At 45.1% G+C, this 25,256-nt stretch overlaps 1 protein-coding gene across 3 annotated transcripts in view; it reads left to right on the top strand.

Moving 5' to 3' along the window:
• Positions 1-25,256, top strand: part of FBXW11 (F-box and WD repeat domain containing 11) — a 785,504-nt gene that overhangs the window by 392,786 nt on the left and 367,462 nt on the right. For all 3 annotated transcript variants that reach the window (XM_040404956.1, XM_040404965.1, XM_040404947.1), the window contains 2 exons: positions 777-963; positions 1,046-1,136. In XM_040404956.1, the coding sequence (XP_040260890.1) occupies positions 777-963; positions 1,046-1,136 (278 nt within the window). The remainder of the gene's footprint in view (positions 1-776; positions 964-1,045; positions 1,137-25,256) is intronic.

The raw sequence follows: 25,256 nt of genomic DNA, 5'->3' as shown, positions 1-25,256 counted from the left end.
GGGGGATGTTTGGGCCTCCAGTAGGGTCTACAGCAAATCAGAATGACGGTAGTTTTGGTGATATCAAGTTCCATTTTTTTTTTTGGGCTGGAATTGCCATATTGAGTACTTATGGTTCATTAGAACTAAACCAACTTGATTATGGCATCCAATAGTGCATATCACAATTTTGTTTTGTATCGGGTTAGGGGCTTATGCACACAACCATATTTTGTATCCATGCCAGATCCGCATTTGTTGTGAATTGCAAAAAAATGGGGCTGCACTCGGATGTCATCAGTTTGCTGTCCGCATTTGTGTACGTTCTGCATAAAGATAGAACATGTCCTATTCTTGGCCGCAAAATACTGACTACATAACCACTGAAGTCAATGGGTCAGCAAAAAAAAATTATAATAAAAAAAAAAATTGCAACATGGACGACATCTATTTTTTCTCAAAACGAATATGGTCATGTGCAGGATGCCTAATATTGTATACAACCGGAAAAAATAACCTCCAAATGAAATGAAAAACCAAGGAAAAGTAGTTCTGATGTCTATTGGCTCCATATTATCGCTTTGTACAATTGATAGGTTGTATTGAGCATAGTGTGCATCATACAGCAATTGGATATTTGTGGTTATCTGGAACTTGCCAGTAGTGTCAAATGAAGTTCAGATTTTTTGATATACCGTATTTTTTTTGTACAGTTTGATATATCATTCCTTGCATAGTAAATTGTACCTAAAATGTAAGCTGGTTTGACATTTCTTGATGACTCTCCTCATTTGTAGAACAGGGATTGGAGCATATTGCAGAAAATATACTGTCCTACTTGGATGCTCGATCGCTCTGTGCAGCAGAACTTGTATGTAAAGAATGGCAAAGAGTTATTTCAGAAGGCATGCTGTGGAAAAAACTTATTGAGAGAATGGTCCGTACAGATCTGTTGTGGAAGGGTCTATCAGAAAGAAGAGGATGGTAAGTGTTGACTCCTATGCCGTTCAATTTAGTAATTTTCCCAAAACTTTAGTATTGGTTGTAACTGACTTTTGCTTTCCAGGGATCAATATCTTTTTAAGAACAGACCTACTGATGGACCACCCAACTCATTTTACAGATCACTTTATCCCAAAATTATTGAAGATATTGAGGTAAATGTTTGTGGTGGTTTTTTTTCGTTTTTTTTAATGCCTTTACAAGAGATGACCATAGTTTCCAATACTTTAAAGGGGTTGTCCTATGGAGAAAACCATACTTAAGTCGTTTGTTCCTGCTTGTTCCAGATCTCTGGCTCCTGGGCTGTCTTCACTGGACATTTGGTCCCCTTCTGTCTGTTATTTTACTGCACGGATGGGGTCATGTACGTTGTTGAAGACAATGAATAACTTAAGTAGTGATGTATCACCAAGTGGCACATGATCCAACTGTGTAGTGATGAACAGGACCCTGTCCATGCAGTAAGTTGACACAGATGGAGGCCAGAAGTCCATTGAGAAAAGCCTTGGAACCATAGAGGCGAAAGCAGGCATGCAGGAACAAGATGAGTATGGTTTTCTCCATGGGTCCCAATGTTTGAACGTTAAAAAAATCTGAACAACCCTATAATGATTGTAGTAGTGCATTATTGTTTTATCTACAAAACCAATCCAGTTTTTAATTTCACAGATGTTAAAAATGTAAACCATATTACCACATTGTAATCATCCAATATATAAAATTATCACATTATTTAACCTGTGTAGTAAATGCTGTTAAAAAAAAATAGTCTTTTTTTTTGTTGCCTTGCCTTCAAAAAAATTTCAACAAAAAACAAACAAGATGTTGCATGTATCCCAAAATGTTATATGTGTATATGTGGACATGATTCTACACCCTTTTTAATTTCTCTACCATCAAATATGAGAGATACCATGGATGTGTTAACCCTGTTTTGACATGGGGATTTTAATTTGACATTTTTCAGTTTGTATAACCGTTTGGGGGCTTGTTTTTTTGCGGGATAAGTTGTACTTTCTATTGCTACCATTTAATATTACATAGGATGTAGCGGGGAGCCGGAAAATCTTCCAAATGGGGTGGAATTAAAAACAAAAATGCTATCCTGCCATAGTTTTACAGTTGTCTTTTTTTTTTTTAAACCGCATTCACTACGCAGTAAAACTGACCTCCAGGTCAGTATGAATCCGGTAATACCACATATGTATAGTTTTTCTTGCGTTTTTGCTAAGACCATTTTTGGTGTGTGTGACTTTTTATTCATTTTTGGAGGATAAAGTGGTGAATCGGCCATTTTTTTTTTACTGTGTGGGCTAACTTTCTTAATGTTTTCATAGTACGGGTGCTTTTGCACACACTGTGATGCCCATGAGTTATTTTTGTCTATTTTTATTTAGGGTAAAGGGGGTGATTTCAAATTTTTATTTGAAATACTTTTTGTTAGGTCCCCAAGTGGACCACAATTTGCAATCATCAGATTGCAACTTGTACAAAATAATGGAAAATGGTCCATTATTCTGTACAGAAATTTCTGCCAGTGCTGCAACATGCTAGCCTGAACTTGGATATTCTAATAACGAGCCTGGAAGCCTAGTACAGGCTCTTGCTCCTTATTAGAGCAGGGCGCTTTCCCCTATCTCAGCCGGAGGAAAGTGTGCTTGACCTGGAAAACTGCACTTCTGAGTTTTAGCCTCTTCATATGTGACCACAGCATCTGAGGAGTTAAATGTCTATGGAATAGATAAATAGATGTGCTGATCTTCTGGTAAGAAAGTGAGGAACAATTCATGGAGTTTATGGGTATGCTCAGTACTAATGATTTGGGCCTGCTGTTTGCATCTACTATTCCTGATTGAGATGACCTTCCTTTAATTATTCATCTTTAAAGGGGTTGTCCAGGTCCAGAGCTGAACCCGGACATACCCATAATTTGAACCCGGCAGCCCCCCTGACTTGAGCATCGGAGCAGTTCATGCTCCGATGCTCTTCTTTGCCCTGCGCTAGATCGCGCAGGGCAAGGGCTCTCTTGTTTACAATCGCACACTGCCAGGCGGTGTATTCGGTGACGTCACCGGCTGTGATGGGCGTGCTTTAGCGCTGCCCTAGCCATTTTACTGGCTAAAGCCCGCCCATCCGTGCCGGTGAAGTCACCGGGCTTCCTGGCAGCCCCATGGAGAGCCCAATACGTCAATGACTTTGCCCTGCGTGATTTAGCAGTTCATGCTCCGATACTCAAGTCAGGGGGGCTGCCTGGGTGAAAATGGAGGTATGTCCATGTTCAGCTCTGAACCCGGACAACCCCTTTAAGAATACTAATGGCAACGTAAAGTCCAGAATGTATCACAAACCAACTGTTACGAACAAATCTCCTCAGATGGGAGAGTTGGCACCCCTGGACACTTCTGAAGGGTATACCCAAGGGACAGTATTTGAGGGTAAGAAGAACTGCTCAAATGTGTCTAATTTAAACTGGCAGCATATGACCTGAGGGGAAGATTTAGTAGAGGAGGGTATGCCGATCATTTGTTAAATGAGGTGTATCATCATGCATACTGTATTGGGAGACCATGCTTACCCCCCAAGCAACCCGTTGAAAGTGGGGATACCATAAGACTAAGTATTGTTGTGTCATGAAGACCGACCCAGATCTAGGTAAATTACAAGGGGACACCCCTTCCATTACATATCGTATAGAGGTAGAAACTTGAAGGACAGGTTGGTCCATTATTTCTTGAAACCTAAGGAAACAAACATGTGGCCTCCACTGAAAATTGCAGGAACATACAAATGTGGCTCTGTCGCACGTAACTCCACATGATAGGCAAAATGTTCACTAGCACCTTGATGGCGCTATCATATTACATCAATAACTTTTATGAGTTGCAAAACCATGGGGGTTATCTGCCTAATCATGTGTACATGTGACCTACAATAGTTACCCCCATGCCAAGACATGGTTGGGACATGCACTCAAGAGAGGGGGGGTAGTGAATCTGTGTGTAAAACTACCAGCGCCGAGATCCATAGTCAGCCTCAAACACAATCTGCCCAGTCTGACAAATCTGGTATGGTCCCCCTCAAATAATATGCCAACATTACACCATTTTGAGCACAAGCCGGCATTAATCTGCAAACTGTAAATTTTTCCCGCCTCGATTTTTTTTTTTACTTTTTATTACTGAGGAACTTTTAGAGGAAATTGTGCATCAGACAAATTTATATGCCTGGCAATATTTGGCAGAAAATCCAAATTCATCTTATGCAAAACCAAAATTTTGGAGGCCAACTAATGTGCCAGAATTAAAAAAAAAAATTCCTTGCCCTAACATTCAATATGGGAATCACCAAAAAAGCTGAGCTGACATCCTACTGGTCCAGAAATCCCATATATCATATGCCAATTTTTATGTCTGTAATGGCCAGGTCACGTTTCAAAAGTTTGTTGAGATTTTAACATTTCAATGATAATTCCCTTTGTCGCAGCGACAATCCAGCTGGGCAAGACAGATTTTATAAACTGTGACCCCTTTCCTCATAACTTAATGGGAAATTTTGAGAAATGTATACCCAAGATGTGTCAAGATGTATAAGTTGTGCGAAAGTGGTACCGGCAACATTTAGGGTGTACGAAGGAAGGAATAGCCAGTTGGATCCCCCTGATTGCCCATTGGGCACGAATGGGAAAATTGTCTCAGATCTAATACTGTTGTGTTCAAAGTAATAGCAGTGTGTTTAAAAAAGTGAATAAAGCTCAAAATCCTTCTAATAGCTTTTATTTCCATACACACAAATGCATTGGGAACACTACACATTCTATTCCAAATCAAAACATGAAGAAAAATATCTCAAATTTGTGTTGTTCCTCTAAAAAAATTTTTAAGAAAAGTTTATATTAGACTGTTAAGAAAAAAAAAATAGCAGTATTTGTATTCTTCTTTACAAACTCAAACATTCACTATACAAACTAAACATTTTTTTAAGATTTTGCTTTCCTTTTAATCGCTTAACTAATATTTAGTTGTATAACAACTGTTTCTGGGAAGTGCTGTACATCTGTGTTGCATGGAGTCAACCAACTTCTTGCACCTGTGAACAGGTATTCCAGCCCAGGATGATTGGACTACATTCAACAGTTCCTCTCCATTTCTTGGATTTGCCTCAGAAACTACATTTTTGAAGTCACCCCACAAGTTTTCTATTGGATTAAGATACGGGGATTGGGCTGGCCACTCCATAACGTCAATCTTGTTGGTCTGGAACCAAGATGTTGCACGTTTACTGGTGTGTTTGGATCGTTGTCTTGTTGGAACACCCATTTCAAGGGCATTTCCTCTTCAGCATAAGGCAGCATGACCTCCAAGTATTCTGATGTTTTCAAACTGATCCATGATCCCTGGTATGTGATAAATAGGCCCAACACCTTAGTATGAGAAACATCCCCATATGATGATGCTTGCGCCACCATGCTTCACTGTTTTCACAGAGCACTGTGGCTTGAATTCAGTGTTTGGGGGTCGTCTGACAAACTGTCTCCGGCCACTAGACCCAAAAAGAACAATCTTACTTTCATCAGTCCAAAAAATGTCTCTTTAGGCCAGCCAATGTGCTCTTTGGCAAATTGTAACCTCTTCAGCACGTCTTTTTTTTAACAGTGGAACTTTGCGGGGGCTTCTTTCAGATAGCTTGGCTTCATATAGGCGTCTTCTAATTGTAACAGTACTTACAGGTAACTTTAGACCTTCTTTGATCTTCCTGGAGCTGATTGTTGGCTGAGTCCTTGCCATTTTGGCTATTCTTCAATCCATTCGAACGATAGTTTTTTGCTTTCTTCCACGTCTTTCAGGTTTTGGTTGCCTTTTTAAAGTATTTGCGATCAATTTTAGCTGATCAGTAGGGTTGAGCGAACCCGAACTGTAAAGTTCTGGTTCGTACCGAACTTTAGGATTTTGGGACCCCGGACCCGAACTCTAACATTTCAGTAAAAGTTCGGGTTCGGTGTTCAGCGATTTCTTAGCGCTTCTTGAAAGGCTGCAGAGCAGCCAATCAACAAGCATTTAACTGTCTGACCTTAGAAGCCATCACAGCCATGCTTACTAATGGCATGGCTGTGATTGGCCAGTGCAGCATGTGACCCAGCCTCTATATAAGCTGGAGTCACGTAGCGCTGCACGTCACTCTGCTGTGCTTAGTGTAGCGAGAGGATGCTGCTGTGAGGGAGAGAATAGGACAGGATCTGTTATCGGAACTCAAATTGAACTCGGCGATCTACAATAGATTTAGTTGTGTGGGTGCAGTGCACAATCTTTTATTTTTTAACAAGTCTCTTTTTATTGAGTTTTGTGAGAGTAGAAAGTGAGCATACACATGTAGTATACAATAATAATTTAATAGGACAGAGAGGCATTTGTCATTGTCATTGTACATTCGTGAATTAGTGAACCATTTCCACACAAAAAAATTGGTACATTATGCAAAACCTTCAGAGGCTAAATGCCTGACAACACAAGAAACATGGAATACAGGTCCTCTTAATCAATACAATGAACGTAATGCTAATCACCAAGGTATACATGTGATATAAAAGTACAAGTTAGTGGTAAATTTCAGAGAGGGAGGAAAATTGGAAAGGAGAAGAGGCGGGAGGAGGGGGGGAGGGTTGAGAGAGGGAGGGACATTTAATTGTCGACCAAGTTCTTATATGCATTTAGAATATGGTTGTGATCTCTGTATAAACGAATAAATGAGTAACTCTTGGAACATCTCTTATTCGTATCTGGACTCATCCCTTTGCGTCTAACTCCCATTTCTACTTTATATGTGTTAACCATGGTTGCCATATGTTCAGGAAAGCCTTCCTAGTTTTGTTCTCCCAGACAATTAACTCTTCCATGCGACAGAGGTGTGTCATCTTTTCATACCACATTGATAGAGTCGGGGGGTTTGTCTCTTTCCACTGTAGCGGGACAAGTAGTTTTGCTGCAGTGATCATATGGGTGGCCAGATTTGATTTACTTGACCTAAAGTCCGCTTCAGGCAGCCATAGCAGTACTAATGGGGCTGAGAGATTTACCTTATCAGGGCATATTTTATTAATTATACATTCAATCCCTGACCAGAACTCTCTCATTTTGGGGCAAAACCACCAAATGTGTGAGATGTTTCCAACACCTGATGAACATAGCCAACATTTGTCTGAGGGAGATAAGTTTATTCGGTGAAGGAATTCTAGGGTTCTATACCATCTGGATGTCGTTTTGAAGGAGTTTTCTTGAATTCTAATACAGTTAGAGAATCCATTAAAGTGTTGGCCAAGATGGAAGACCTACTGTCATCATCTAGTTGTATGTTCAACTCTCTCTCCCAGTTATGTATATAGTTGGGGCTTTGGGAGTCTCTAGGCTTTAACAGTTGTCTATATATTATGGATAAACATTTAGCTGGCAGGACGGGCAATAGTATGTAGTTCTCCAGCCATGTAGGATCAGGCAGAGGAAGGTGGTTGTATCTCTCGAAACCAGTCCAAGATTTCTCAAAGTCCCAAATTTGTAGGATATCCCCCGGCATGTTAGCATTACCGGTTATATCACTATAGAAATCCCTACTAGCTTTGGAGCTGTACAAATCACCCAGTCTAAGGCTAATTTCACACTAGCGTTCGGGGCTCCGCTTGTGAGTTCCGTTTGAAGGGGCTCACAAGCGGCCCCGAACGCATCCGTACTGCCCTAATGCATTCTGAGTGGACGCGGATCCGCTCAGAATGCATCAGTCTGGCAGCGTTCAGCCTCCGCTCCGCTCAGCAGGCGGACACCCGAACGCTGCTTCGGGTTTCCGCCTGGCCGTGCGGAGGCAAACGGATCCGTCCAGACTTACAATGTAAGTCAATGGGGAGGGATCCGTTTGAAGTTGCCACTATATGGCTCAATTTTCAAACAGATCCGTCCCCCATTGACTTTCAATGTAAAGTCTGGACGGATCCGTCTGAAGCTACTTTCACACTTAGAAATTTTTCTACAATATAATGCAGACGAATCCGTTCTGAACGGATCCCAAGTCTGCATTATATGAGCGGATCCGTCTGGGCAGACCCCAGACGGATCCGCTCTGAACGCTAGTGTGAAAGTAGCCTAAGATGAGCTAGAGATGACCAGACTTTTGTGGTTTCCAGAGGGCGTCTTGCGAGTATCTGTGGTAATATATGAAGGGGGGTTAGGGGGGACAGTTTATTCTTTCCCATATTCAGCTCGTTTGAATTTTGGCATCTATATATTGTGCTTCTGATTAGATCATATGGTAGATCCTGTTTACACGGTAAGGGCGCTTTACACCATAGCAGGAATTCTCTTTGTCTCCCTAACAGGGATTTTTCCATATCGACATGTATAGGGACCGGCTCAGGTTGAGTCAGTGCCAACCATCTTTCTAAGTGTATGGCCTGTAAATACATGTTAACATCTGGTAGAGAGATGCCACCTTGTTTCTTTTTCCTAGTGAAAAGCGAGTAGGGTACTCTAGCTTTTTACTATCCCAGAGAAATTTCCCAAAAACCGACTTTAATTTGGTTTGAAATGTGTTAGGTATGGAGATCGGGAGAGATCAAAATAGGTATAACAATTGTGGAAGGATGAATGTGACTAGTGCATTTTTCCTTCCCAGCCAAGATAGCATTTTCTTTGAGAATCCTGCCAAGGTAGACTGTATCTTAGCTAATAAGGGGCATAGTTGAGTTAGTGAAGCAAGTTTAAGTTAGCAGGTATCATGATCCCCAAATACTTGATTGCTTTAGCAGGCCATTTAAAGGTCATGTCTCTTATTATTCTCAACTGGGAAGGAGAAACCAAAACCCCTAAAGCCTCTGATTTGTCAAAGTTAATCTTAAAATTAGATGCTTTACCGAATGCCTCAAAGATATCCAATGCATATGGCATGGCTATTTCCGGGTTTGAGATAAACATTAACAAATAGTCGGCAAACGCTGCCATTTTGTGTTCAAATTTATTTATTCTTAATCCACTAATATTAGGGGACTGCCTGGATTTAAGCAGCAACGTTTCCATGGCTAATATTAAGAGTGAAGGAGATAGTGGACATCCCTGCCTGGTACCATTTCCAATGCTAAAGGAGTCTGACAGTGTATTATTCACCAGTATACGGGCCGAGGGGGAGGAGTACATCGTGAATATTGCCTGTACAAATCTATCCGGGAATCCAAAGGCTTCCAGAGTTTTCTGCATAAATTTCCAGCCCACCCTGTCGAACGCTTTTTCTGCGTCGGTTCCTTACAGAACTAGGGGCATCTTTTTAGAGTGGGCATAAGAAACCGCATGTAAGACTCTGCTAACATTATGTCTGCCCTCCCTGCCCAAAACAAATCCCACCTGCTCTTCACCTATAAGGCTGGGGAGCAGTGAGGCAACCCTGTGACTTAGCAGCTTGGCCCACCACTTCAGATCTGTATTTAGGAGAGATACGAGTCTGTAACTACCGCACAACTCTTGGTCTTTCCCTTCCTTGTGGATGATGGTAATATGCGCTTCTTGGGCTTCAGCAGGGAGGGTAGAGCCCTGTAGCAGGTCATTACAGAGTCTCACAAAGTATGGGGTCAGGATATGTTTATATTTCTTATAGTAATAAATGGGGTAGCCATCTGGGCCTGGGCTTTTGCCTGTTGGTATAGAGCTAAGGATCTTATCTACCGCCTCACTTGTAAAGGGCTCCAGCAATTTGGACCTACCGTCCATTGACAAGGTGGGTATTGTAATGGATTTAAGGAAGGTATCTATACATTCCCCTAAGTCGTGTTGGCTAGAATCTGCTTTCATCTTCTCTTTGTCTAGGTTACATAGTGACGAGTAAAAGCTACAGAATTCTCCCGCTATATACAGTGGCGGAAATAATTATTTGACCCCTCACTGATTTTGTAAGTTTGTCCAATGACAAAGAAATGAAAAGTCTCAGAACAGTATCATTTCAATGGTAGGTTTATTGTAACAGTGGCAGATAGCACATCAAAAGGAAAATCGAAAAAATATCTTTAAATAAAAGATAGCAACTGATTTGCATTTCATTGAGTGAAATAAGTATTTGAACCCTCTAACAAAAAAAGACTTAATACTTGGTGGAAAAACCCTTGTTTGCAAGCACAGAGGTCAAACGTTTCTTGTAATTGATGACCAAGTTTGCGCACATTTTAGGAGGAATGTTGGTCCACTCCTCTTTGCAGATCATCTCTAAATCCCTAAGGTTTCGAGGCTGTCTCTGTGCAACTCTGAGCTTGAGCTCCCTCCATAGGTTTTCGATTGGATTAAGGTCCGGAGACTGACTAGGCCACTCCATGACCTTAATGTGCTTCTTCTTGAGCCACTCCTTTGTTGCCTTTGCTGTATGTTTTGGGTCATTGTCGTGCTGGAACACCCATCCACGACCCATTTTCAGTTTCCTGGCAGAGGGAAGGAGGTTGTCGCTCAGGATTTCACGATACATGGCTCCGTCCATTTTCCCGTTTATGCGAATAAGTTGTCCTGTGCCCTTAGCAGAAAAACACCCCCAAAGCAAAATGTTTCCACCCCCATGCTTGACGGTGGGGACGGTGTTTTGGGGGTCATAGGCAGCATTTTTCTTCCTCCAAACACAGCGAGTTGAGTTAATGCCAAAGAGCTCTATTTTGGTCTCATCAGACCACAGCACCTTCTCCCAGTCACTCTCTGAATCATTCAGGTGTTCATTGGCAAACTTCAGACGGGCCTGCACATGTGCCTTCCTGAGCAGGGGGACCTTGCGAGCCCTGCAGGATTTTAATCCATTGCGGTGTAATGTGTTTCCAATGGTTTTCTTGGTGACTGTGGTCCCTGCTAATTTGAGGTCATTAACTAACTCCTCCCGTGTAGTTCTAGGATGCTTTTTCACCTTTCTCAGAACCATTGACACCCCACGAGGTGAGATCTTGCGTGGAGCCCCAGAGCGAGGTCGATTGATGGTCATTTTGTGCTCCTTCCATTTTCGAACAATCGCACCAACAGTTGTCACCTTCTCTCCCAGCTTCTTGCTAATGGTTTTGTAGCCCATTCCAGCCTTGTGCAGGTCTACAATTTTGTCTCTGACATCCTTGGACAACTCTTTGGTCTTTCCCATGTTGGAGAGTTTGGAGTCTGCTTGATTGATTGATTCTGTGGACAGGTGTCTTTTATACAGGTGACTAGTTAAGACAGGTGTCCTTAATGAGGGTGACTAATTGAGTAGAAGTGTCTAACCACTCTGTGGGAGCCAGAACTCTTAATGGTTGGTAGGGGTTCAAATACTTATTTCACTCAATGAAATGCAAATCAGTTGCTATCTTTTATTTAAAGTTTTTTTTTCGATTTTCCTTTTGATGTGCTATCTGCCACTGTTACAATAAACCTACCATTGAAATGATACTGTTCTGAGACTTTTCATTTCTTTGTCATTGGACAAACTTACAAAATCAGTGAGGGGTCAAATAATTATTTCCGCCACTGTACGATGTTGTGGTAAGTTTCTTATCCTCTTTAGTTTTAATAGCTTGGATAAAAGTTTTGCTCTTTTGAGCTCTTAAGAGACTAGTCATCACCTTAGAACCCTTGTTCTCATGACAGAAATACTTGAAGCGAAGTGATTGCATTATTTTGGCCGTTTTAATATTTAATAGGTCTCTGACTTGGTGGCGCAGCGCCTTAAGTGTACATTGTACTTCGTCAGTCTGTTTTATTTTATGTAAGGTTTCTAGGGTGGAGATCTGTGTCAATAGGGAATTTAACTTCTGGGTTCTTTGCTTCTTTACTCTGGAGCCACGGCTAATCAGCTCTCCTCTAATAACTGCCTTGTGGGCCTCCCAAATCATGGGCATGGGGGTTTGAGGTCTATCATTTTCATTAAAGTAGCCTAGGATCTTCTGTTCTATCTAAGTCCTATTAAGCTCGTCCTCTAGAAGTGTGGTGTTGAGACGCCACGTCCAGGCTTTTGGGGGCAAATCTTTCAGTTTCCACTTAACTTTGACCGGGGCATGGTCCGAGACGGTGGAATTCCCAATTTCCGCGCTCATCACAGAAGTGAGCGAGTTGTTGGACATATAGATGTAGTTTAGTCTCTGATAGGTATCATGGACCTGGGAGAAGAACGTATAATCCCTCCCTTCTTGATTGAGGGCCCTCCAGACCTCCCAGATCTGCAGGTTCGAGAGAGACAGCTGCAGTCTACCTATTTGTTTTTTAGAGAGGAGCAGAGTTTTTGAGGTGGAGTCTATGCTGTGATCTATGGCTATGTTGAAATCCCCACCTAATATCAACAAGCCTTCCACGAATTCCTGGAGGGTGCCTAACATCTGTATAAACAGCAGAATCTGCTTAACATTCGGGGCGTATACATTTGCCAAGGTGATAGTTTTGTTAAGGACTTTCCCCTTAACAAACAGGTACCGACCCAGAGGGTCCTCCATTTTAGCTGTCAAGGTAAATGGTATGTTTTTGCTAATGCCAATGGAAACTCCTCTAGCAGCTGAGGAGTAGGTAGAATGGTTCCAGACAGGGAAGCACCTACCACTCACACTAGAGACACGTTTATTTCTAAAGTGAGTCTCTTGTAAAAAGAGTATGTCAGCGGTTTTCCTTTTAAGGGTGTGGTACACTTGACTTATGTTCTGAGGGATGTTCATTCCATTAACATTAAGTGTGCAAACAGTTATTTCAGCCATATTATTAGTCAGCTGGCAACCAGCACAGCCGCCTCAGGGACATTAGCATGTAGGTCGACATTGGGTGGGAGAAAGGGGTAAATGTAGATATAAACATAAAAGGAAGAAGAGCACTGAGGCTCTAACGGCGCAGATCTGCGCAATAGTGCAATGGCAATCAAATAGTATAGGGTCGGGGGAAAACATCAGTGGTTGAGCCTGATATGACCAGGGACTCCACACACACCCGACCAGTGTAAGGGCCTTACAAGGCCTACTCGCATCCAAAGATATAAGTGTGGACTATTGCAGGTCCGAAGGGAGAGAGCTGCCCCCAAGTGAGGGAAAAAGGAGGCCCATAAGAGGATTTCGCCAGCTCAGGCAGTCTCTCCCTCCCGACCAGCAACTCCGGTATTCAGTCGGGCCTACTGTACATAGTGTCAGTCCAGGTGAGGCAACTTCACTTATAATAACTATAACATGAACCCAACAGTACATGAATATGTGGATTATGAGGCTAAAATGCTACAACTGGTAGCATTGTCACCTTATATAGCTAAATTTCAGTCCATGGAGGCCTGTTTCTTCCTTGTCACTTTGGCCTTAGACGAAAGTGCCCAGGGCGCAAGTGAAGGCAGATGAGGGAGGTCTTCTTCTGTAGTTGCCGGTAACCACGATGGTATGTCCATGGGTGCTATCTCAAGAGCCTCCCAGATCTTCGGCAGGTCGTCCGGGTGACGTACTGTGTATTGTCGGCCTTTAATTGAGGTACTTAGCCCGAAGGGAAAGAGCCATTTCATAGGCAGTTTTTTAGCTCTCAGTTCCGCTGTCAAAGGACGCAAGGCCCTCCATTTAGCAAGTGTGCTCGCTGCCAAATCCTGGAAAACCTGGATTTTGTGAGTATCCATGAGAATGTCCTCTTTTTCTCTTGCCTTTTTGAGGATATCTGCTGTGTCCAGGTAGTTTAGGAGTGCGCAGACTGTGTCTCTTGGCGGGTCTCCATCCGCGGGCTTGGGCCTAAGAGCCCTATGGGCTCGCTCGATTGTAATGGCGTCTGCATGAGTCTGCCCCATCAGCGTTAAAAAGATTCGGCGTACACACTCTGAAAGTTCCACAGCAGGGATAGACTCAGGGATCCCCCTGATTCTTACGTTCTTTCGCCGTTCCCTATTCTCCTGATCCTCCAGGCTAAGGTAGGCATTATTCAGTTGTGAGCGTAGTGACTTCATTTGAGCTTGCAGTCCCCTGCTATGCTCTGTAATAGCTATCTGGGAGTTTTCGAGTGATTCAACTTGCGACCCCATTTGATGTACCTCCATCTTTGTCTGCCAGCTCCTTCATCACCGGAGACAGGGCTTATGACAGAGAGTGTTTCAGGAAGGACCTTTTAATCGGCAGTGTGTCTGTAGCTCCTTGGGTATCGGAGTAAGCACATGAACTACCGCGATCTGAGTCATCTTCCTGCGTTTCAGAGTGGGCAGCGGCCGCCGCGATTTTCTTCCCTCTGGCCGGAGAAGACATCGCCTTGTTCAGGAACCTTGTCAAGTCCCCTTGCGATTTCTGGGGTCTCAGTGTACCCTCTGAGTCTTTGCTTCTCTGCTTGGACAGTTTGCCCATATTTCGAGTAGGTTCTGCGCTATAGAAAAAGCCATGACCGGGTGGTGTGATAAGGAGCACAAGGCTAATCTTTTTTACCCTGCCCTGAGCCCAGTGATGGAGAAAAATAACTTTTATCTGTCTCTTAGGTGGGCGACGACGGACATTTTATGCAAGCTCGGTGCACCAGCACTGCATCTGTGCTTTTGTGACATTCAAATCCAAGCTTGAAATACTGCAATAATAATCTGGTTCTAAAAAAAACACCCTTTTTTTGCAATATCCTACATCTGGTGCCTTTGCAGGATTAGTCAGTGTGCAATTTAAGCTAGAACTACAGCTATAATTTTCTAGGTTTTTAAAAACACCCTTTTTTGGCAAAATACGCAATTTTACAGCCCTTACTGCATCTGCACGTGTGAAATTCAAGCGTTATATACAGCTTTCATATTCTGTTAGTAAAAAAACACCCTTTTTTGGCAAAATGTTTAATATTGCAGCCCTTGCTGCATCTGTGAATGTTAAAAACAAGTTTGAAATACTTCAATAATTTTCTGGCTTTGAATAAACACCCATTTTTGGCAATAACCTTTATTTTAGGCCTCTGCCGCATTAGGCTACTTTCACACTTGCGTTTCACAGATCCGTTCGAAATGCATTTGAAACGGACCCATCAATAAACTGACTAAACGGAGACAAACGGAAGCCATTCAGACGAACCCGTTCAAACTGATCCGTCTGTATTGCGGATCCGTTTGTCACGTTCGTTTCCGTTTTGCCATCCGTTTAGCGGATCCGTTTTGGAATGAGTAGCATCTCTAGGTTCCATCTTCATGTATTCAGATCCCCAGGGTTGACATTCAAAGTTGGTCCGGCTTTGATAATGGACCACACCTTTCGGACTCTTGTACAAGACTACATGCACTTAAAGATGTATAGTGTTCGTTAGCGGGCCATATGTCCCTGATCGTCATTGATCGTGCGTACGGGAGTACAGAGCATCATGATGCTGAACATGTTGTGCCGCAAACTGGGCGGGCAGCTCAACTTGCACAGAATCATTGTACACTATGATGCTGTGTACTCTCGTGCGCACGATAAATGCCACTACGGGACATATGGCCCGCTCACGGACCGTATGTCTCTTGGGGCATAAAGTCGTGTGCAAGAGGCCTTAAAGGGGTTTTCTCATCTCATACAATGGGGGCATACCACTAAGATATGCCCACATTGTCTTATAGGTCCGGGTCACATCGCTGGTACCCTCACATATATTGAGAACGGAGCCAAGAAAGTGGATGAGGTCGCACTGCGCTGCCGCCCTCCATTCATTTCTATGGGAGAGGCGGGGATTAGCGCTTGGTGGTGGACGTACCATGGGAAATTTCTTGTCCTCCAGCAACAGTGCTCCCCGCTCCGTTCTCGATATAGGTGCGGGTCCTACCAATGTTGCCCACACCTATCAGACAATGGGGGCATATTCAAGCGAAATCCACCCATTGTCTATGTGAATATCCTTTTAAAAACTGTATGTCCTTTGCGTGTCCCTTGTGGTAATCACACTAGTTATATTAGAGCGTCATCGGGAAATCATTAAACGGTAAAATTACAATTTATTAATGAATTCCTGATGATGCTGATGGACCGTGACTCCCACAAGGGCTCATATGAAAGGGCACAAGATTGAACAATGAACAAGCATTTGCTTGTTCATGTGCCAATCATAGGGTCTACGATCAATAAAGAGCCAAAAGATAGCTCATTATTGATGCTCATGTTAATGGTTATACGACATTGGCACTAATGCTGTTTTGATATAAAAACTACCAAGGGTGTTATAATAAACGCACAGTAGTGAGACTAGGGTAGTTTTAATTTCAACACAGCTGTAGTGCCAATGTTACCCTGTACAGGACAATAAAAACACAGACACAGTGCAGTAAAATATAAAAAAATAAAATATTTTGGAAATAATAAAAAAATAAAATAAATATAAACATAAAATGTATTTATAATTGTTCATAACGATGTGGGGAGGTGAACTGTCGTGGGCTTGATGGTCTGGGGTCAAAACAGGGGAGCCAAACACTCTGCTGACTCAGACAGCCCCTTACACTCAGACGGAGAGAACAGTTGTCCCTCTGACTGTAGGGGGCTGGCCAAAACAGGGGAGCCAAACGCTCCGCTGTCTCAGTTTACAATTTTTTTTTTTAACAGTTGTTAAAAATATTTACCTTTTTGGTGCCATCGCCTTTCGTAGGAACCCCAGGGCCGCCGTATGGATGTATGTGGTCCCTGAGGTTCCTCCTTGGCAATTACTTGCACTATTTATATATGTAATTTTGCACATGTTACTCAGCTGGAAAAAGGCTCCATAGAGAGAGCTGAAACGTTGCTGATGAGTGAATAAACCGTCCACTTTTTCATCATTATCTGGAGTGCTGCCTTCTTTTGCTCTACTATCCATACTTGGGATCTTGGTCGCAGGTCTCTCAGGAGGATATTTTTGCACCCGTTTGTTTTTTGTGTGCTGCTTCTTTTCTTTCTGTTTATATATATATATATATATATATATATATATATATTGCTCAAAAAAATAAAGGGAACACAAAAATAACACATCCTAGATCTGAGTTAATTAAATATTCTTCTGAAATACTTTGTTCTTTACATACTTGAATGTGCTGACAACAAAATCACACAAAAATAAAAAAATGGAAATCAAATTTTTTAACCCATGGAGGTCTGTATTTGGAGTCACACTCAAAATTAAAGTGGAAAAACACACTACAGGCTGATCAAACTTTGGTGTAATGTCCTTAAAACAAGTCAAAATGAGGCTCAGTAGTGTGTGTGGCCTCCACTTGCCTGTATGACCTCCCTACAATGCCTGTGCATGCTCCTGATGAGGTGGCGGACGGTCTCCTGAGGGATCTCCTCCCAGACCTGGACTAAAGCATCTGCCAACTCCTGGACAGTCTGTGGTGCAACGTGACGTTGGTGGATAGAGCGAGACATGATGTCCCAGATGTGCTCAATTGGATTCAGGTCTGGGGAATGGGCAGGCCAGTCCATAGCATCAATGCCTTCATCTTGCAGGAACTGCTGACACACTCCAGCCACATGAGGTCTAGCATTGTCTTGCATTAGGAGGAACCCAGGGCCAACCGCACCAGCATATGGTCTCACAAGGGGTCTGAGGATCTCATCTCGGTACCTAATGGCACTCAGGCTACCTCTGGCGAGCACATGGAGGGCTGTGCGGCCCTCCAAAGAAATGCCACCCCACACCATTACTGACCCAATGCCAAAACGGTCATGCTGGCATTGCTGGAGGATGTTGCAGGCAGCAGAACGTTCTCCACGGCGTCTCCAGACTCTGTCACGTCTGTCACATGTGCTCAGTGTGAACCTGCTTTCATCTGTGAAGAGCACAGGGTGCCAGTGGCGAATTTGCCAATCTTGGTGTTCTCTGGCAAATGCCAAACGTCCTGCACGGTGTTGGGCTGTAAGCACAACCCCCACCTGTGGACGTCAGGCCCTCATATCACCCTCATGGAGTCTGTTTCTGACAGTTTGAGCAGACACATGCACATTTGTGGCCTGCTGGAGGTCATTTTGCAGGGCTCTGGCAGTGCTCCTCCTGTTCCTCCTTGCACAAAGGCGGAGGTAGCGGTCCTGCTGCTGGGTTGTTGCCCTCCTACGGCCTCCTCCACGTCTCCTGATGTACTGGCCTGTCTCCTGGTAGCGCCTCCATGCTCTGGACACTACGCTGACAGACACAGCAAACCTTCTTGCCACAGCTCGCATTGATGTGCCATCCTGGATAAGCTGCACTACCTGAGCCACTTGTGTGGGTTGTAGACTCTGTCTCATGCTACCACTAGAGTGAAAGCACCGCCAGCATTCAAAAGTGACCAAAACATCAGCCAGGAAGCATAGGAACTGAGAAGTGGTCCGTGATCACCACCTGCAGAACCATTCCTTTATTGGGGGTGTCTTGCTAATTGCCTATAATTTCCACCTGTTGTCTATCCCATTTGCACAACAGCATGTGAAAGTGATTGTCACTCAGTGTTGCTTCCTAAGTGGACAGTTTGATTTCACAGAAGTGTGATTGACTTGGGGTTACATTGTGTTGTTTAAGTGTTCCCTTTATTTTTTTGAGCAGTGTGTGTGTGTATATATGTATATATATATATATATATATATATATATATATATACACATATATACTTACTTCTTGACAGCCCCGGTCCGGGCTTGGTCCACCTACCCTGGACGCTGGCGATTCCAGCACTGGTGAGCAAGCCCCGGCAAGTGAGCCGGGCCACATCCGGAGAGCCCTCCGCTGATGATGAAGAAATCTATAATAAGAGCACATACTGATTAATGCAGCAAATTAAACAGTACAAACTCCAAGTGTTGATTTTATACTTACCTGCCACTAAATAGGCCTGCGCCTTCTGAGTGGGTTTTTCCAATCAATCGATTTTTTCTTTGATGACATCTGTACGCAACAGAATACCAGACAAAATGCAGATAACGTTAAAGGAACTTGTTTAGAGCACTATTTCCACATATATCAGCAAATTTTTTTTTTTAATACTTTTTTTTTTTAAATATAGATTGGTGCTTGCCCACCGCAGAACTTTCTATAAAATACAATTTTTTTTTATTTTTTTTAGAACAACCCTAATAATAAAATGATTAAAAAAATTAATCCGACAGGAGCCATAATCCCCCCAAGTGCCATAAACACCCCCAGAGACAGCAGCCCCGCATAGTGCCAGCAGCCGACCGTAGTGCCAGCAGCCCCCCACAGTGACATCAGCCCCCCAGTTCCAAACAACCTTCCCACAGTTCCCTTAGCCCCCCCAATGCCAGCCCCCCCACAGTTCCAGCTACACGCAGTGCCAGCAGACCCCATAGTTCCAGCCACAAAAACTTATGCAGTGCCAGAAGCACTGCACAATTCCAGCCACAAACACCCCCGCAGTGCCAGCAGCAACCACAGTTCCAGCCACAAAAACCCCTGCAGTGCCAGAAGCACCGCACAGTTCCAGCCACAAAAACCCCCGCAGTGCCAGAAGCACTGCACAGTTCCAGCCACAAACATCATCGCAGTGCCAGCAGACCCCCCAGTTCCAGCCACCCCCCTTCCCGCAGTGCCAGCAGCCCCCCCCCAGTGCCAGAAGCCCCCCATAAAGCCAGGCCCCAACCACCAGTGCCAGCAGCCCCCACTGTTCCAGACACACACACACACACACCCCTTCCCAAGTGCCAGCAGCCCCCCCTAGAAATAGAGAGAGAGAAAGATAGAAAAAAAAGATAGACAAACAGACAACAGTTCATATACTTGCCAGTCTTCATCAAGTTGATATTCCAAAATGGCCGACGATGAGGGGAGGGACAGGAAGTTACTGGGCATGCGCAGAGACGTGAATGGTTTCTAACGGATCCGTGTCAAAGCGGAGCCAGGACAAACTGATCCGTCCCAATTGACTTACATTGTAATTCTGGATGGATCCGTTTGGCTCCACACGGCCAGGCGGACACCCGAACGCTGCAAGCTGCGTTCGGGTGTCCGCCTGCTGAGCGGAACGGAGGCGAAACTGAGTCATACTGATGCATTCTGAGCGGATCCTTATCCACTCAGAATGCATTGGGGCTGTACGGATCCGTTCAGGGCCGCTTGGGAGAGCCTTCAAACGGAACTCACAAGCGGAACCCCGAACGCAAGTGTGAAAGTAGCCTTAGTCAGTGTGCAATTTAAGCTAGAAATACAGCTATAATTTTCTGGGTTTTTAAAAACACCCTTTTTGTGCAAAATACACAATTTTACAGCCCTTGCTGCATCTGCACATGTGAAATTCAAGCGTTATATACTGCTGTCATATTCTGTTATAAAAAAAAACACCCATTTTGGACAAAAATTTAATTTTGCAGCCTTTGCTGCATATGTCATTGTGAGATACACCCTTTAGATACTGTGGTTCTATTCTGCTATTAATAAAACACCCATTTTGGATAAAAATCTTTAATTGCGGCCTAGTCTACATCTGTACGTGTGAGATACATCCTTTACATACTGTGGTTCTATTTTGCTATTAGAAAAACAGTAATTTTGGGCAAAAATCTTTCATTGGGGCCTAGTCTACATCTGTACGTGTGAGATACACCCTTAACATACTGTGGTTCTATTCTGCTATTAATATAACACCCATTTAGGGCAAGATCCTAAATTTGAGAAATATGAGGAGAGCGTCAAATAAGGCACGTGGTGCTGCTGGTGGAGCTCCTGTTAAAGTGGGAGGACGTGGTCGATCTGTGCCTGCTACAAGCACAAGTGAAACCCCTTCCTCAGGTGCGAGTAGGCGACAGAACCTGCAGCTGTATTTGGTCGGGCCTGTATTGGGTTGCTGACAGTGGATCCAGTTCCTTCACATGGTCTTCCACCCAGTCTCCTGCTGAAAGACCACAGTTAGCACCTGCAGCCGATGTCAATCAGTCTTTCACCTCACCCCCTTGCAAATAAGCCAAGCAGTCTGAGCCCCAAGTCATGCAACAGTCTCTTCTGCTTTTTGATGACTCTGTTAGCAGGGTTTCCCAGGGCCATCCACCTAGCCCTGCCCCTGAAGTGGAAGAGATTGAGTACACCGATGCCCAAACAGCACATCTTGGATGATGGCGAAACACAGGTGCCAACTGCTGGGGCTTTCGAAAGTGTGCAGACTGACAAGGAGGGCAGGGGTGAAGACTGGGTGGAAGATGATGTGGAGGATGATGAGGTCCTCGACTCCACATGGAATCAAGGTCATGCGCGTGACCTGTGTAGTTCGGCGGAGTAGGCGGTGGTCGCACAGAGCCACCAGCACCGCAGAAGAGGAAGCAGGGTGCAAAAGCAGAGCCGCTGTCCCCTAGACAGTACGCCTGCTATTGCCCACCGCAGCAAGGGACCGAGCACACCAAAGCCAGCTCCAAGGATTTCCCTGGCGTGGCAGTTCTTCAGACAAAGTGCTGACGACAAGACACGAGTGGTTTGCACGCTGTGCAATCAGAGCCTGAAGCGAGGCATAAACGTTCTCAACCTGAGCACAACTTGCAGGACCAGGCATATAAGTGCAAAGCACGAGCTGCAGTGGAGTAGACACCTCAAAAACCAAGAAAGGTCTCTGGCTCCTCCTGCTTCCTCTTCTGCTGCAGTCTCGGCCTCTTCATCCATCTCTGGAGTGACAGTGCCACCTGCCACCCCGCAAACAGAGGATCTGACAGCAACATGCAACACCACCACCTGGGTCACCAAGCATCTCCACAATATCCCATGGAAGCGTTCAGCTCTCCATCTCCCAAACACTGGAGCGGAAGGGGAAGTACCCCCCTACCCACCTGCGATCCCTGGCCCTGAATGCCAGCATTTCAAAATTACTGGCCTTTGAAATGCTGTCATTCCATCTGGTGAAGACGGAGAGTTTTAAAAGCCTTATGGCGGTGGCTGTCCCACAGTATGTCGTGCCCAGCCGCCACTACTTTTCCAGGCGAGCCATCCCTTCCCTGCACATCCAAGTGGGGCTCAAAATCAGGTGTGCACTGTGCAACGCCATCTGTGGCAAGGTGCACCTCACTACGGATATGTGGACTAGTAAGCACGGTCAGGGACGTTCTATCTCTATAACAGCACACTGGGTGAATGCAGTGGCGACTGGGCCTGAGGCGGATAGCAGTTTGGCGCATGTCCTTCCACCACCAAGGATTGCAGGGCGCTTCAGTTTGCCTCTTGTTGCTTTCTCCTTCTACTCCGCTTCCTCATCCTCTATCGGCTCCTCATCCGGTCAGCGTAACACCTTCACCACCAACTTCAGCACAGCCAGGGGTAAATGACAGCAGGCAGTTTTAAAACTTATCTGTTTGGGGGACAAACCCCACGCCGCGCAGGAGCTGTGGACGGGCCTTGAACAACAGACCAAATAGTGTTTGGTGCCTGTGAGCCTCAAGCCCGGCCTGGTGATGTGCAATAATGGGCGAAACCTCGTAGCAGCTCTGGGACTAGCCGGTTTGACACACATCCCTTTCCTGGCGCATGTGCTGAATTTGGTGGTGCAGAGGTTCCTTAAAAATTACTAGGGGTGCACCGAAATGAAAATTCTGGTCCGAAACCGAAAATTCAGGATGCCCTTGACCGAAAACCGAAACCGAAACTGCCTTTTTGCCCAAATACTTTTAAAATACTTTTTTTTTTTATCATTTTATTAATAATTCTTTTTCATGAATGAAATTCATCTGTGGGTGGCGCTGTTATGGAGAGGGTAATCTGTGGGTGGCGCTGTTATGGAGAGGGGGATCTGTGGGTGGCTCTGTTATGGAGAGGGGGATCTGTGGGTGGCTCTGTTATGGAGAGGGGGATCTGTGGGTGGCGCTGTTATGGAGAGGGTAATCTGTGGGTGGCGCTGTTATGGAGAGGGGGATCTGTGGGTGGCGCTGTTATGGAGAGGGGGATCTGTGGGTGGCGCTGTTATGGAGAGGGGGATCTGTGGGTGGCGCTGTTATGGAGAGGGGGATCTGTGGGTGGCGCTGTTATGGAGAGGGGGATCTGTGGGTGGTGCTGTTATGGAGAGGGGGATCTGTGCACTGTTATGGAAAGGGGATATGTGCACTGTTATGGGCATAACAGTGCACAGATCCCTTTTCCCATAACAGTGCACAGATCCCTTTCCCCATAACAGTGCACAGATCCCTTTTCCCATAACAGTGCACAGATCCCTTTCCCCATAACAGTGCACAGATCCCCCCTCCCCATAGCAGTGCCATAGACCGATCCCCCTACCCATAACAGCCCCGGCCCTGCTGCTCACAGCATCACTCACTGCATCTTTATTTTACCTTACAATCGTGACGCTCCGGTAACAACTCTGCAGGCAGAGCGGAGGGCGGCGTAACATCACTTACTCACGTGACGCACCTGCTCCGCCCACTTTATGAATGAAGGAGGCGGAGCAGGCGCGTCACGTGAGTAAGTGACGTTACGCCGGCCTCCGCTCTGCCTGCAGAGTTGTTAGTTACTAGAGCCTCACGATTGTAAGGTAAAATAAAGATGCAGTGACAAAGTAAACCGCCCGCCCGCAGATGGTGGGTGACAAATCCCACACCCCATATTTTCGGCCGATATGTAACAATATCGGCCGAAGTGGATTAGGTGCATTTTCGGCCGATATTTTCGGCTGCCGAAATTTCGGTGCACCCCTAAAAATTACCCCGATATGTCAGAGCTTCTGTATAAAGTGCAGGCCGTCTGTGCGCGCTTTTGGCATTCTCAACCTGCTGCTGCTCGCCTGTCAGTGCTGCTGCGTAAGTTCGGACTTCCCGCTCACCGCCTCATATGCGACAACTCCACCTTGCGCATGCTGGCCAGACTGTGCGAGCAGCACCAGGCGATGGTGGAGTTTCAGCTGCAGCACGCACGGGTGAGTCGCTCTGCGGAACAGCACCACTTCACCACCAATGACTCAGCCTCCATGCGAGACCTGTGTTCCTTGTTGTTTCGAATACTCCATCAACATGGCCAGTGCCGGGAAACGCCGTTCTCAGCAGTAGTATCCCACTTCTATGCCTCCTTGAAAAAAAGCTTCTAGCTATGATGGAAGAGGATGTGGCACAGGAGGAGGAATCATTTCGTAGGGTTTCCGGCCAGTCATTCACAAGTGGCTCTGAGGGTGGGTTCCTGCACCCACAAACGCCAGGTACACAATTGTCTAGCCAAGGCACAGTTCTGGAGGGTGACGAGGTGGCGGATGACTAGGAGGAGATGGAGGAGGAGGAGGAACCTTGTTCACAGCCGGGTGGCACCCAGACAAGCTCATGGCCAGCACTGGTGCGTGGCTGGGGGGATACAGAGGACACAGACAATACACCTCCCACAGAGGACAGCTTTTCGTTGCCTCTGGGCAGCCTAGCACACATGAGCCATTACATGCTGCAGTGTCTCCGCAACGACCGCCGAGTTGCCCACATTCTAACTTGTGCTGATTACTGGGTGGCCACGCTGCTGGATCCCCCTTACAAGGACAATGTACCGTCCTTAATTCCGTCACTGGTGCGTGATCGTAAGATGCGCGAGAAAAAGCGCGCGCTGGTAGACGCGCTGCTGGTGGCATTCCCACCTGACAGCGGGGGCACAGTGGAAGCACAAGGCGAAGACAGAGGAGGAGGAAGAGGTCGCCAACGCAGCTGGGGCACCTCAGAAGGCAGGGTTAGCATGACCGAAATGTGGAAAAGCTTTGTCAGAACGCCACAACAACCAGCACCACCAGCTGATAAAGAACATCTTAGCAGGAGGCAGCATTTCACCAACATGGTGGAGCAGTATGTACATGTACTGAATGACGGGTCTGCCCCCTTCAACGTCTGGGTCTCCAAATTGGGCACATGGCCTGAGCTTGCTCTTTACGCCTTGGAGGTGCTGGCCTGCCCAGCAGCCAGTGTATTATCTGAACGTGTGTTTAGCACGGCAGGGGGCGTCATCACAGACAAGCACAGCCGCCTGTCCACAGTCAATGTGGACAAGCTCACGTTTATTAAAATGAGCCAGGCATGGATCCCACAGGACTTGTCCTTACCTTGTGCAGAATAGACATATATACCGGCCTTAACCAGCCACTTTTATACTACAGCGCAATTGCTCATTCTTGTATTTTGGATATTTCACACTCTTTTGGAGTGTACCCTAATAAAAAAATAATAATTATAATTAAAACCAAAAACCATTGTTGGCTACCTCGTCCTCGTCCACCGCTGTTACATTTTCAGGTGAAATTCACCAAATTTTGGGTGTGATTTACCACTGCTCTACCTAATAGACAGATTTAAAAAAATCACTAAGTTGTCTGTTACATTTTCGGGTGGAATTACCCAATTTTTGGCTGTGATATACCCCTCCTATATACCTAGTTGACCGTTTAATACATTTCACAAATTTTTCTTTTACATTTTTGGTTGACAT

This window comes from Bufo bufo, chromosome 1 (genome assembly GCF_905171765.1).
Source record: "Bufo bufo chromosome 1, aBufBuf1.1, whole genome shotgun sequence".
In the NCBI taxonomy this organism is placed as follows: domain Eukaryota; kingdom Metazoa; phylum Chordata; class Amphibia; order Anura; family Bufonidae; genus Bufo; species Bufo bufo.
This window is presented reverse-complemented; position numbering and strand designations above follow the sequence as displayed.